This window comes from Ranitomeya imitator, chromosome 1, assembly GCF_032444005.1.
Source record: "Ranitomeya imitator isolate aRanImi1 chromosome 1, aRanImi1.pri, whole genome shotgun sequence".
In the NCBI taxonomy this organism is placed as follows: Eukaryota; Metazoa; Chordata; class Amphibia; order Anura; family Dendrobatidae; genus Ranitomeya; species Ranitomeya imitator.
Window position 1 is genome coordinate 361606084 of NC_091282.1, and position 15606 is coordinate 361621689.

At 45.4% G+C, this 15606-nt stretch overlaps 1 protein-coding gene across 4 annotated transcripts in view; it reads left to right on the forward strand.

Moving 5' to 3' along the window:
• LOC138672798 (immunoglobulin superfamily member 1-like) overlaps positions 1-15606 on the forward strand; it is a 135628-nt gene that overhangs the window by 64585 nt on the left and 55437 nt on the right. For all 4 annotated transcript variants that reach the window (XR_011319775.1, XR_011319776.1, XM_069761183.1 and 1 more), the window contains exon 4: positions 10551-10820. Coding sequence is in view for 2 of the 4 variants with exons in the window: in XM_069761183.1 (XP_069617284.1) it covers positions 10551-10820 (270 nt within the window). In the remaining 2 variants the exon portion in view is untranslated. The remainder of the gene's footprint in view (positions 1-10550; positions 10821-15606) is intronic.

Consider the following 15606-nt stretch of genomic DNA (forward strand, 5'->3'; position numbering starts at 1 on the left):
CTTACTCTCAGGTCAGATTAGGTACTGCACCCTGGGTAATTAGTCGCCAGAAAGACTGCCTGCTATGTACTGGCTATTGGGCACGCTGCAGCGACGCGATAACTACTCCCACTCAGGCAGGAACAATAATTATTAACGCCGCAGCCGCTACAACATAACCCAAAAGTCTGCACACTTCTCGCTGCCACCAGCTTCGATTAAACGGGTCAGAAGCTAACCCAACACAGTAGCGTAATTCTCTTCAAGAGACAGGGTACGGCTTTTAGAGCATGGAGAACTGAACTAACATATAATAGTATATCCCATTAACAAATTAGGCAGTGCTTTATCAAAAATATTTTATAAAGATGTTACAAATGAGACAATTGCAAATATGTACAAGGGTAATTATGAAATAAACAGGGTTTAAATGAGAAAAGTAACACTCACATGTTCAACGCATTGCAGGCAAGCAGGCTAGTGGAGTTTTCCATATGTCCCAGCTCATTAGGACGGGCTGCTGGCTTCAGGAGAAGACAAGAAGTCCAGAGGAAGAAATCAAGCAGAGAGACTGAGCTGGGGAGCCTGCCACAACTTAATACCTTAAGGCTTTGACATCACAGAAGGGCTGGCTTATCCAGACCCTCCTCTCTCTACATTCTGCCTAAACTTTAAACTATTCTCTCTAATTTCTATAACTTCACTACAAAACATGTCAGAGTCCTAAAAACTCATCATTCATCTCAGATTAACGTGGGCATTCTAATGAGATCAAATATGTCCTATCTGGGATACATATTTACAGAGAAATCCCTACTTCTTTACCAGATGGAGTTAGAAGCCCGAGTTTCAAGGGATGGGTAGATACACCGAGTGGGAATACGAATATATATTTTCGTGTTCTTAACGTAAACATGGTGCATAATATCGTACAAAAACCAAACAAAGGATCTTTCATGAATTTTGGAGCCATTTTTCCTGTTCTAGCTGGAGGAAGATTCTAACCTGGTCGTAAATTCCTCTCGGCCATAAAACTTCCCCCAGTACATGGCAAAGCAGCTCTTGGCTGAGGAAAAGGGAAGGGATTTGAAGCTAGCATCACTCCAAGAAGGGGGGCTTAGCCCACGCAGGCTAGCAAGAAAACTCACTTATGATATACATTTTCCTCTCACCTCCCCCTTCAGGTGTGCGCTAGGGAGGCAGGACCTGACGGTATGCCTCCATGGGCACCTCAGCAGGTTCACCCTGGTGGGCCAACCCATCACCATCGCCATGCTCTGGCTCCATGGTGCCTCCGCCTACCCGGTGCCCCAGGTAGTGAACCTCCCTCATGCCCATCTGACACTTTCCCGGCTTGATAGTCAGTCCTGCTTGATGAATTCGCCTGAGCACCTCCTCGAGATGCTGCAGGTGTTCCTCCCAGGAGGAACTGAAGATGGCAATGTCATCCAAGTACGCCACGGCGTACGTCTCCAGTCCCTGAAGCAGGAGGTTGACCATCCGCTGGAAAGTGGCAGGGGCATTCTTCATGCCGAAGGGCATGACCGTGGACTCGTACAGTCCAAAGGGTGTGATAAAGGCGGACTTCTCCTGCGCCTCGGGGCTGAGGGGAATCTGCCAGTATCCTCGACTCAGATCCATTATTGTTAGGTAATTTGCGCCAGCTAACTTCTCAAGCAGCTCCTCGATGCGCGGCATTGGGTGCGCATCCGAGGCTGTGATGGCGTTGAGCCCCCTGTAGTCCACGCAGAACCGGGTGGTCCGGTCCTTCTTTGGCACGAGAACTACAGGTGATGCCCACGCGCTCTTTGACCGTCGAATCACCCCCAGCTGTAACATCTCATCAATCTCTTGGCGCATAATCTGCTGCACCTGGTCAGAGATTCGATAGGGTGTTCGCCATAGTGGGGCGTGATTCCCGGTGTCCACCTCGTGGACTGCTAACTCAGTCCTCCCAGGTTGATTGGAGAACACGACCCGGAAAGGTTCCAGTGTGGTTTGCAACTGCACCCGCTGGGGTTCAGTTAACAAGGCGCTTACCTCCACATCCTCGATGGACCCATTGGCCTTGGCTTGGGCCAGCAAGTCCAGGAGGGTGTCTTCCTCACTGTCTTCGGGCAAGCTGCAGACCGGTAGGACGAAAGGTTCACGTTCGTGATGAGCCTTCATCATGTTGACGTGAAAGGCCTTTCGCTCACCCCGAGCGTGGTCAAGCGTGACCACGTAAGTGACCGGGTTGAGCTGTTGGTGGACGACGTACGGGCTCTCCCAGGCGGCCTGAAGCTTATCCGTTGGTACGGGGACCAGCACCCACACCTTTTGACCCACGTGGTAGGTCCGCTCCCGGGCGTTCTGGTCGTACCAGTGCTTCTGATCAGCCTGAGCCTGCGTCATGTTGTCATGCACCAACTGCGTCAAGGTCTGCATCTTGTCACGGAAGCGCATGACATACTCCACTATGGACACTTCAGAAGGGTTCAGCTCCTCTTCCCAGGATTCTCTTACCAACCCAAGGGGTCCCCGGACTCGCCTGCCATACAGGAGCTCGAAGGGGGAGAACCCAGTCGAGGCCTGCGGAACCTCTCGGTAAGCGAACAACAGGTGTGGGAGGTACCGCTCCCAGTCGCGCCCTTGAGTCTCAACCAGCATGCGTAGCATCTGTTTGAGGGTACCATTGAAGCGTTCACACAAGCCATTGGTCTGTGGGTGATACGCACTCGATACCAGGTGCTTCACCTGCATTCTCTTACAGAGAGCCTCCATTAGGCGAGACATAAATTGGGTCCCTTGATCAGTAAGCATTTCCCTGGGAAATCCTACACGTGAAAAGATGGCCAACAGGGCATCCGCCACCTTATCTGCCATAGTTGACGACAGAGCTACTGCCTCTGGGTACCGGGTAGCATAGTCTACCACAGTAAGGATGTATTGCTTTCCAGAGCTGCTGGGGACGGCCAGCGGGCCCACAATGTCCACCGCGATCCTCTGGAAAGGCTCCTCTATCACTGGTAAAGGGATCAGGGGAGCCTTAATAGCAGGCCCCGCCTTCCCCACTCTTTGACAAGTGATACAGGAGCGGCAGTAGTTTGACACATCTGTCCCCATCTTAGGCCAATAGAAGTGTTGAGACAGCCGGGCCTTAGTTTTGCTGATCCCCAAGTGTCCAGCTAGCGGGATCTCATGGGCAATCCGCAACAACTCACCCCGGAATTGCTGCGGGACGACCAGCTGTCTTTCCCTCAACCACTCCTTTTGTGATTCTCCGGGTACTGTCTCCCGGTACAACCTTCCTTGTTCCCAGAACACCTTCTCCTTATCAGTCTCGGAGGTGGGCGTCTCGGCGAGTTGCCTCAAACTCTCTAGGCTCGCATCTGTGTGCAGAGCGGCCTGAAACTCCTGGCTAGGGGAAGCCAGAAGCGACGTCAGGGTCCCTTCCCCACGGGAACCTTCTTGGACCTGCTCTGGGTCCACCTCTGGTTCAGTCACAGTGATGACTGAGGAGGGTCCGGAAGGCAGACAGTTATCTGCGTTCCGGGCACTCTGACTGCGGGTGACAGCAGCTACGTAGGCTGTCTCCCCGGGGGTTTCTACAGGCCCATCAGCCGGCGCTGCTATGGGCTCTACCTCCCCATCCACCCCCAACACTTCAGGGGCAGTGCTACTTATGGGCCAGTTACCTTCCTTGGTGGCACTGGTCACTTTCATGGCGTCACCTTCCTCACGGTTCCCATGCATCTCCCCATTTCCTGTAGCACCGACACTTGCCCCTGTTAGGGGTTCCTCAGCCGTCTCACTCCGCAGAGCGACGTGGCTGGGCACACCTGTACCTATGGACACATTAACCTTCACAGAAAAATCATTATCAGGTTCAGCTGGCACAGGTACAACATTTTCACCATCAATCCTAGGGAAAAAATGGTTATTAGATGCATCATTACAAGATAAAGCATGGTCAGGTAACACATGCGATCTCCCATCATCATCATCATCAGGATTAACGTTACCCTTATTAGTAGATTGGGGAGGGGTATCAGTGACGTAGTGGGCAACCAACCTCCCCAAATCAGTCCCCAACAAAACATCAGTGGGCAAATTATCAGACAGCCCCACTTCCTTCACCCCGCTCCCGGCACCCCAATCAATAAAAACCCGGGCCATCGGTAAGGGACAGCTGATGCCCCCAATCCCAGTGACAGTTAGGGTTTTCCCCGGAATGATTTCTTCAGGGGCCGCCAGTTCGGGTCGGATGAGGGTTCGTTCAGCCCCGGTGTCCTTGAGGCCTGTAGCAACATGGCCTCCCACAGTGACGTGCTGTACGTTGTCACACCCCCTCCCAACCATACCACCCACCAAAAGAACTGCTGCATTAGGCCCTGGGGCCTTGGCTGGGGTGTTCTTCTGCTTGGCTGTGCAGTAGGTACTGATATGACCAGTCTGATTGCAGTGGTAACACTTGCGAGGTTCGGTGGTAGGTCTGGTGCTGTTGGCTACGGGGACAGGACCTCTGGTGTGCTGGCTGGCAGGGGTACTGGCGTTGGTTGCAGGCTTACCCCCTCTCCAGCTGGTGGTGACTGGCTTCCGCGCTTCCGATCTACGGTTGGCCTCATAGGCATCGGCAATCTGCGCTGCTTTCGTCACGTCTTTGGGTTCTCTGTCCATCACGAACTGTCGCACCTCAGCTGGGCAAAGATGAAAGAACTGGTCTTTGATCATCAGGTCTCGCAGCTGTGCAAAGGTGGTCAATGACAGTCCTTGGGTCCACTGGTCAAAGTGGGTCCCCAGTCCATGCACCACATCACTGTAACTGTCGTGTGGGCCACGTTGGAGGGTCCGGAACTTTCTACGGTACACCTCGGGTGTAAGCTGGTACTTGGCTATCAGAGCCTGCTTGATGGCCTCATAGTCACCATCTTGTTCTTGAGGGAGGGCAGCAAACGCCTCCAGAGCTTTACCTCTCAGCCCTGGTGTCAGGTATCGTGCCCATTCATCTGTAGGCAGTCGGTACTGTCTGCAGGCTTTCTCAAAGGCCCGCAGAAAAGTGTCCAAGTCTCCGTCCTTCTCCATAACAGGAAAGTGATCGGGCCGGGGCTTAGGTATCTGAGCGTTGCTGGGCTCACGGCTGGACTGGGACGACCCCTGCATTTGCAGTCGTGCCATCTGTAGCCGGTACTCCCGCTCCGCTTGGGCCTCTCGCTCGGCTCGCTGGGCCTCTCGCTCGGCTCGCTGGGCCTGGGCCTCTCGCTCGGCTTGCTGGTATTGCTGGATCAGCTGCAGACGTCTCTCTAGGTCATCTGCAGAGCCTTGATGCAGAGCCAGCTGCAGGAGGAGGTCTGCACCCCCTGGTTGCCAGTAGGGCCCGTATTCAGTGGTTGGACCTCTGCTGCAGCACCATGTTCGCTTGTGCTGGCTTCTGAGGCCTCTGGGCTCTGTGGCCTGGCTTGGTCTGCTTCAAATTGCACCAGTTCAGCGACCATTTGAGCCTTGGACTTGTCCTGGGGGTTCAGGCCATGGCACGTGCATATCCCAGCAAGAAAGTCTTTCTTCTGCTGGTTGTACCAGGCTTCCCCTTTAGCAGCCATGGTTGCCAAATAAAAGATAGGATAGAAAAACGAAGAGAAGGGAGGGGATAATTACCAGTACGCAATTGTCTCAAGACTAATAAAACACTGAGTTCGTTCTCCAAACTTATTTGCGCAGAGTCCTCGCAAGAACTTTCTGCAAGTTTTTAGTGAGAGGAATGATTACTCAAACCAAATCACTAATGCTCTAAGATATCCCACCGCCTTGCCACCAATTGTCACGATTCCCCTGACCGCTGTCACCAATTGGTCAGGATTCCCACCGTGACCGTCACCCCTATGTCACGGATTGAGGTGACTTTAGGCCAACAGACGGCTATCACATGTGCAGGGGGGCTTATCTTAGTTATCCCTCCACTCCACGATGTGATGAAAAAAACCCACACAAGGCAATTGACCTCTTAGTTTACAGCAGGGGCTTATTCTAGGTATCCCACTGCTTTTCTATATACCACGAACTGCAGGGATTTATGTATATCCCGCTTACAGTTCCACTTAACACTTGCAGCTCTCTGGCGCCCCCTTACTCTCAGGTCAGATTAGGTACTGCACCCTGGGTAATTAGTCGCCAGAAAGGCTGCCTGCTATGTACTGGCTATTGGGCACGCTGCAGCGACGCGATAACTACTCCCACTCAGGCAGGAACAATAATTATTAACGCCGCAGCCGCTACAACATAACCCAAAAGTCTGCACACTTCTCGCTGCCACCAGCTTCGATTAAACGGGTCCGAAGCTAACCCAACACAGTAGCGTAATTCTCTTCAAGAGACAGGGTACGGCTTTTAGAGCATGGAGAACTGAACTAACATATAATAGTATATCCCATTAACAAATTAGGCAGTGCTTTATCAAAAATATTTTATAAAGATATTACAAATGAGACAATTGCAAATATGTACAAGGGTAATTATGAAATAAACAGGGTTTAAATGAGAAAAGTAACACTCACATGTTCAACGCATTGCAGGCAAGCAGGCTAGTGGAGTTTTCCATATGTCCCAGCTCATTAGGACGGGCTGCTGGCTTCAGGAGAAGACAAGAAGTCCAGAAGAAGAAATCAAGCAGAGAGACTGAGCTGGGGAGCCTGCCACAACTTAATACCTTAAGGCTTTGACATCACAGAAGGGCTGGCTTATCCAGACCCTCCTCTCTCTACATTCTGCCTAAACTTTAAACTATTCTCTCTAATTTCTATAACTTCACTACAAAACATGTCAGAGTCCTAAAAACTCATCATTCATCTCAGATTAACGTGGGCATTCTAATGAGATCAAATATGTCCTATCTGGGATACATATTTACAGAGAAATCCCTACTTCTTTACCAGATGGAGTTAGAAGCTCGAGTTTCAAGGGATGGGTAGATACACCGAGTGGGAATACGAATATATATTTTCGTGTTCTTAACGTAAACATGGTGCATAATATCGTACAAAAACCAAACAAAGGATCTTTCATGAATTTTGGAGCCATTTTTCCTGTTCTAGCTGGAGGAAGATTCTAACCTGGTCGTAAATTCCTCTCGGCCATAAAACTTCCCCCAGTACATGGCAAATCAGCTCTTGGCTGAGGAAAAGGGAAGGGATTTGAAGCTAGCATCACTCCAAGAAGGGGGGCTTAGCCCACGCAGGCTAGCAAGAAAACTCACTTATGATATACATTTTCCTCACAGTCACCTTTCTGAGACTGACTTCTCTACTGCCTCCCATCTAAGGCTATGCTTCCCAATGAGTCCTTTTTTGGTGTTGCAGGTTTCATGAACCTATTAATTAAATCAGGTTACTTGCAATGGAAGCACAATCAAAACGCATATGCTTATTTTACCTGCAATTTTTTTTTTTGCATCTACCATAATTCTCTTGGGCAAATCATCACAGAAAACTCAGCTTATCCACAAGAGAAACTGACATGAAAAAACACAGTGTGCATGCGATTTCTATAAATTCCATCCACTTTGCTGGAATTTTAAGACGCTGCGTTTTTTGTGCGGAGAAAGAACACAGCTTCAAAACCTCAGTAAAAACTGTGGGAAATAAATCTAACACTTCAATTCAAACACGTGCACACCTTCAGTATTTGGTCAGTATTTTATATCAGTATTTGTAAACCAAAACCAGTGGGTGATAAATCCAGAAGTGGTGCATATGTTTCTATTATACTTTTCCCCTGACTGTTCCTCTCCTGGTTTTGGCTTACAAATACTGGGGTAACATACTGACCAAATACTGAACATGTGAATGTGGACTTACTTTGCCTACCTGTTAACTACTTTATGATTGTATTCATTTATCCCCTCTCCTTCATTACTTCATTTTGGCAGAAATCTTATTTCCACAAACACAGAGCGGAGTGTGGATCCAATGGAAAGTATAAGCTACAAAGCTTTCTACTGTGTCCGTGCAATGCTCCATGTGTGCCCTAGGTAGTGGCTTTGCCCCCTCTTCTCTTGAGCTGCACATCTTGAGTGGAAGTGGGGGGATGAACAATCATTTGGAATCTCAGGACTCAGACAACCATGGATAAAAATGTTATTTGTATAGCACTAACATATTCCTTAGCACTTTAAAATTAAGATAGTACGTGTACGACCAATATCAGACATTACAGACTAACCCATAATCCAACAATTAAACAAGAGGAGTGAAGACCTCAATCACAAAAGCTTGCAATCTATAAAGTTTAGTTACTCTTTAAGCCTTTTGCTACTGTATACCAACTATATATATAGTCTTAGAGCCTTTGTGGTGTTGCATTATAATAATCATAACTTTTTATTTTATGTCAAATCAGTGCTGCAGTAAGATAGATTATTTTTGGCAGGATAAGTCTTTACCATTTTTTTCTAAATATGAAAAATTAACTTTTTTAGGGGGTTGGAATTGAAAATTAAAATTTTAGTTGGGAGATGATGAGCATTTTACACAGCCTAAGAGGCATTTAGTCGTGGTACACAAAAGGTCCTTTGGCAGACCCCAAGTCTGTGTGTATATTTGAGTTAACAGATGGAACCCCCTCCCTTTATCTGAGCACATACAGGTGCTTCTCACAAAATTATAATATCAAAAAGTTAATTTATTTCAGTTCTTCAATGCAAAAAGTGAAACTCATATTATATAGAGTCATTACAAACAGAGTGATCTATTTCAAGTGTTTATTTCTGTTAATGTTGATGATTATCACTTTCTGCCAATGAAAACCCCAAAGTCATTATCTCAGTAAATTAGAATACTTTATAACACTAGCTTGAAAAATGATTTTAAAATCTGAAATGTGGGCCTACTGAAATGTATGTTCGGTAAATGCACTCAAACTTGGTCGGGGCTCCTTTTGCATCAATTAATGCATCAATGCAGTGTTGCATGGAGGCAATCAGTCTGTGGCACTGCTGAGGGGTTATGGAAGCCCAGGTTGCTTTGATAGCAGCTTTCAGCTCGTCTGCATTGTTGGGTCTGGTGTCTCTCATCTTCCTCTGACAATACTCCATGGATTCTCTATCAGGTTAAGGTCAGGCGAGTTTGCTGGCCAATCAAGCACAGTGACACTGATGTTTTTTTAACCAGGTATTGGTACTTTTGGCAGTGTGGACAGGTGCCAAGTCCTGCTGGAGAATGAAATTTCTGTAGATGCCATGGTCACTGTTGACTGCCTACTTGTATATTTTGGCAGTGGGGAAATAATACAATAGCACTGTCCAGTGCACTCTGCACTCAGTATCACCAGCCAGCACTAGAACAAAAAAAGTCTAGTGCTGTGTAGTAATTAGTGTGCTGAAAAATGAACTTAATTTTGTTGTGTGCAAACGTTGTTTTGTCCTCAAGTGGATAATTAACTTCCCCACTCATTATCCCTCCTCCTTTCCCCTCTGCCCATCTCTTCTCTGTCTACTGGCTGCTTGGTTAGTTCAGATCAAAATAATAACAGTGATTTACAAGGCTGTGCATAATCAGTCCACTCCATAAGTCTCCCCACATACTATCTCTGGTCCTCACACAACTGCATTCTTCTTGGCTTCTCCTCATAGCACTATCTTCAACATTTTGACCTTGCATCCTAAATAAACTGGAACTCAGTGTCCACAACATGAGACTCACACCCCAAATTGAGCCTTTCAAAAGCAGTCTAAAAACTCACCTGTTTTGAAAAACTTACAACCGACAAACTCTGTCACTTTAACCTTCGTATGGCTGAGTAGGTACAACTGTAACTATTCCGTCTTAAAATTGCGATAACTTTTTTTTTTTTCGAAAAGCCATAGAGGGCTGAAATTTCGTGACATCTCTGCAATTTTGGTCCAGAACATATTGGCCAAATTTCAATAATATATATATGAAGGTACAATTGTACCTCTGCAGCCTGTTAACGTTGTAAAATTATGCAGCCTGACGAAGGTTAAAAGAAAGAATATGAATACTAATGCTGCTTTTATGGACAAAATACCAAGCCGAAATATACAGGGGTGCATGATGGCTAAAGCTGCCGATGCATCTAACGAATTAGAATAATGCCCTCTCATTCCCTGCCTTCCTGCTCTTCTAAAAAAAAAAATGCAAGGCCCTCAAAATTCAGATATGTATGGGGACTTCCCTGTTGACAGGTTTCAGAAGGATGAATGTCAACATGTCTACCTTCCATGAGATATCTGGGATATCTGACATTGGCTTGTCTTCCTCTCCACTTAGGAATTAATAATAAAGTGTATTGCCAGAATGGGTGACAAGCTTCTTGTTTATACAGATGAAAAGATAGCCAATGGTGGCCATGAATATTATTGGATATGTTCTGACAATCAGACGATTTCCATCAGATCAGCAGGTGATCTTACTGTCAGATCCCAACAAGGTTGGCTAAACTTATAAATAAGGTTTAAATCCATAGCCGGGTCAGAACATGAGAAGACCTGAAAAAAAAAGTTCTTCTACGAATTTGTAGGAAAACACATAGAAAGACTAAGTGACGTGGCTTCAAGATACTAACTCGCTGTTCATTTGCAGAGGTGCCTAGACCTACTCTTCTTTTGGAACCGGAGCAGCCAGTGTACATTGCAGGAGATTCTTTATCACTGAGATGCTTTGCTGAAATGCAGACAAGAATCACGGGGTACAACTTCTTCAAGGATTCAAGGATGATAACTAACAATTCTGCTTCAAGTAGACTGACAATTCAGCTTTCTATAACGGATACGGGAAATTATTTCTGCACATATTACACAGAGGCCACCAGCAGAGTACCAGAAAGCAACTCCATAACTATTAAAGTGCTAGGTAAGTGACCTTCATATGTTTTCTTTATGATAAAACCATTGCGTTCCACTGATCTATTTGTCTTATACTACATGTACGCCCAGACTGACCGCCAGTCTCCTGACCTCAACCTCAATATGTGTAAGTTCATTAAGTTCAGGTCAGAAGACTCTGAACCCAACCTAATTAATAGAAATTAACTTTTTCAGTTTTTCGTCTATTTCAAGTAAGTTTTTTTTTCTTTTAGACATAGAATTACTTTGTTGGCTATATTGTTGCTTTTTAGAAAAAAAGAATTGCCTAACATGTCTGTTAAGTCATGTCATGAAAATTAATTTGTGGAAATCTTAAAGGGATTGTCCTGTTTTGTATATTTATGGTAAATCCACAGTATATGCTATTAATGTATGATCGATGCTGTTCCCACCTCCGAAAAATGGAGAGAAATGCATTTATGGTATGTACAATATGGGAATGCACCTTTAACCCCTTCCCGATGTAGAGCGCCATAGCACATTATGCATGTTTACAGTAAGTATAGATTGGGCTCAATAACTCAGTCCACACTGTACCCAGCAGATGCCAGCTATGTCACTGTAGTGAGCTGACAGCAGCATTTAATTGGACTGATTGCCAGTGCGCACATGTACGGGATCGCGTCAGCCAACTCACTATGTGATCATGGGTTGCCAATAGATTGTCAAGGCAGCAGGGAGCCTGCGGAGGGCCCCTATCATCACCATCTAAGTCCTCCAAAAAAGCCTCATAGGAAACTGTAATTCTCTCAATATTCTGCAATACTGCTGAAGGCGCCCATGCTTGCCACGATAGTAGTCTTGTGAGGACTAGCCTGTGGCAATCTGTTATAGGACACTATGATTCCTACTGATATATTGCAAAACAATGGAATTGTATTATATAGAGCAAGAGATCAAATAGTCGCAAGTCCAAGTCCCATAAGCGTACTAAACACTGAAAAATAAGTTTTTTTAAAAATATGAGATTGAATCACCATTTGTTTTCCATTTTTATAAAATAAGGAAATACAAAAAAAATGTTTTTTTGTTAAAAACTAATAAAAAACATTGAAGAAAAAACGCATCCTGCGGGCAACTTTGCAGGATGCATTTTTTCTGCAAAACGACGCATTGCGAGGTGCGTCGTACGACGCTAGTGTGAAAGTAGCCTAAGTTGAAAAATGAAAGCAATACCACCAGAAATGCCAAACATAAACAACCAATATATATATTAGGACATTTGCACTAAAAGGGTGGTTATATGCTGGGAAAAAAGGGAATAATTACCCTATGCAAATTAGTCTCATATGGTTAGTTTACTGTCTGTATAGACAAAATAGGCACATTTAGATATGGTTCCTACCCAAGACAGGGTTTTCTCTGTAATATTAGTTAGTATCGCTGTGTAGGATATAATAAATAATCCAACCAACTGTCTTTTATATTAAAATTATTTGGAGTTTTACTTTCTCACAGGATGAACCAGGCGTGGATGCTTTCTCATATGTGCAATATATCCCGAGAAAGTCTGCGCAAATGTACTAATATATATGCTGAAAATTATTAATTGCCATGACTGGCAACAGTAAAAAGGAAACTCATTTTACTGCACATGGAATTGTTATCTTGTTCCCCATCGAAATGAAAGGTGTCATTAAAAAACTGCAACTCGCCCAGGAAGTGACAATGTCCTATGGCTATATCAATAAAAACATAAAAAATGTGTGACTCCTGGAAAATGGAAGGAAAAAAGTGCAAAAAATAAATGCTATGACATGAAGGCAGAGGCGTAGCTAGGGTTTGGTTCGCGGGGTGGGGGGCAAACTTCTGAGTGGGCCCCTAACCAGGTAACTTTGATTACAACTCGGTGACGCACCCCAATTGTGAGGAGAACCTCAGCAGATGACCGTGCTGTTACTGAAGATAATCTCTATACAAGACCAATATTGATATTACCGCCATATGGTCAGTGGTAGATACCAGCCCTACAGAACATACAAGAGATCACAGCACAGCACAGCAGTTATAGATAATGACTTACCGCTGACATTCTTTCTGATGGAATCGTTCACTTTTCCTGTCTTTTCCATCTGGCCCAGAACGACATGACAACTTCTTCCAGCCACGACTCGTCTGCAGAGATTACAACAAAGACACATTTCACTTCTCATATTCCAGCCTCATCACCATCTATTCCCAACCTGCACAAACGCCTCATCCTGCTTATAACCCAATACTGAGCAGCTGCTGCCGTATGTGTCCCTATTACTCCACCTGATACCCCAATACTGAGCCGCTGCTGCCATATGTGTCCCTATTACTGCACTTGATACCCCAATACTGAGCCGCTGCTGCCGTATGTGTCCCTATTAATAATAATAATAATAATAATCTTTATTTTTATATAGCGCTAACATATTACACAGCGCTTTACAGTTTTGCACACATTATCACTGTCCCCAATGTGGCTCACAATCTAAATTACTGCACCTGATACCCCAATACTGAGCCGCTGCTGCCGTATGTGACCCTATTACTGCAACTGATACCCAATACTGAGCTGCTGCTGCCGTACGTGTCCCTATTACTGCGTCTGATACCCCAATACTGAGCCGCTGCTGCCGTATGTGTCCCTATTACTCCACCTGATACCCCAATTCTGAGCCGCTGCTGTATGTGTCCCTTTTACTGCACCTGATACCCCAATACTGAGCCGCTGCTGCCGTATGTGTCCCTATTACTGCACCTGATACCCCAATACTGAGCCGCTGCTGCCGTATGTGTCCCTATTACTGCACTTGATACCCCAATACTGAGCCTCTGCTGCTGTATGTGTCCCTATTACTGCACCTGATACCCCAATACTGAGCCGCTGCTGCCGTATGTGTCCCTATTACTGCACCTGATACCCCAATGCTGAGCCGCTGCTGCCGTATGTGTCCCTATTACTGCACCTGATACCCCAATACTGAGCCTCTGCTGCCATATGTGTCCCTATTACTGCACCTGATACCCCAATACTGTGCCGCTGCTGCCTTATGTGGCCTATTACTGCACCTGCTGTGTGGTTCTCTGTGCCTTCTAAATTCTAAAGCACTCCTCTATAGTATACTAATGCCAGGTGCAAGTGCCTTAGAAAGCAGAGCCCACATTTTGCCCCCTAGAAAGTAATAATGCCCTGTGTGCCACTTTAATAGTCACAGTAACCTGAGTTCCCCTATAACAATAAGTGCCCACTTTACATTTAATAATGTCCTGAGTCTCCCCCCTGTACAGCTCCCCTATACACAGTATGATGCTCTCTTTTATGCAGTATAATGCCCTCTCAATATATAGTACCCCCACACAGTAAACTGACCCCTTAGTAGCCTCCAAACTGTTTGATGGCTCCAGCACTGTATGATGGCCCTTTCACTGTAATCCCCACACTGTACGATGGCCCCCTCACTGTAATCCCCACACTGTACGATGGCCTCCATTTAGTATAATGCACCAGATAGTCCTCAATATAGTATAATGCACTCTCCATAGGCAGACTCTACAGCACAAGGCAGCACCCTTAGGCAGACTCTGTAGCATAAGACAGCACCCCATAGGCAGACCCTGTAGTATAAGGTAGCACCCCATATGCAGACCCTGTAGTATAAGGCAGCACCCCATAGGCAGACCCTGTAGTATAAGGCAGCAACCCATAGGCAGACCCTGTAGTATAAGACAGTACCCCTATAGGCAGACCATGTAGTATAAGACAGTACCCCCATAGGCAGACCCTGTAAGTATAAGACAGTACCCCCATAGGCAGATCCTGTAGAATAAGACAGTACCCCTATAGGCAGACCCTGCAGTATAAGACAGTACCCCCATAGGCAGATCCTGTAGTATAAGACAGTACCCCTCTAGGAAGACCCTGTAAGTGTAAACAGCGCGCCGATACAGTTGCAGTAGCATAGCTCCGGTTGGCCCCCTCTAAGCACCGGGCCCGGGGCGCTCACACTCTCTTCCCCCCGGTAGCTACGCTACTGCATAAAGGGGTTAAACAAAAGTTTTCCACTTTTAGTTTTTTGTGAAAAATGCCCCCCCCCCCTTTTTTTTGGGGGGGGGGGCTATTTATTAGGTGAGTTTTTGATGTTGCAGATTTTCTGCAACATTTATGCACCTATTCACTCAAATAGGTGACTTGCTTTTTTTCCCTATGCATTATTATTAGTGCATTTTTTATTTAATGTATTTTTATAGCAATTTTTGGGGGGATGTCATGTTTTAATTGAAGCTGTTTTGTTTTTGTGACTTCCTGGAATTTAGCTTTGGTACATTCATGTGTGGATAACATGAAAAAAAAGCATATGCGTTTTTTTTCACCTGCAAATTTTCCACATATAATGCAATATTTTAGAGAAAAATCCACCCATAAAAATTGGCAAGAGATTGTTTTGAATTTGAATCTGACAATTTATTTGGTATTGCGAGGATCATTAGAATATTTCTAACATATAAATCATATAAAAACAACAGGCTTATTAGATATGCATTAAAAATTATACCCCACGAAAAAACACATAATACACAATATTATAGAAAAGGCCACTTACATATTAAAGCCCGTTCAGATACTAGGCAAAAAAATGACAGAGCACTATCAATACCCTAAAAATATACCCTAAAATTGGTATTACCTGACCTTGGAGGTTGGCATCCCAAATGATAGACAAATATGGCACCCCAACTCAAAGTCAGTTTTCTCTAGACCACACTTTAAGTCCTTATCATATAGTGACCAAGGGAACCAGTAT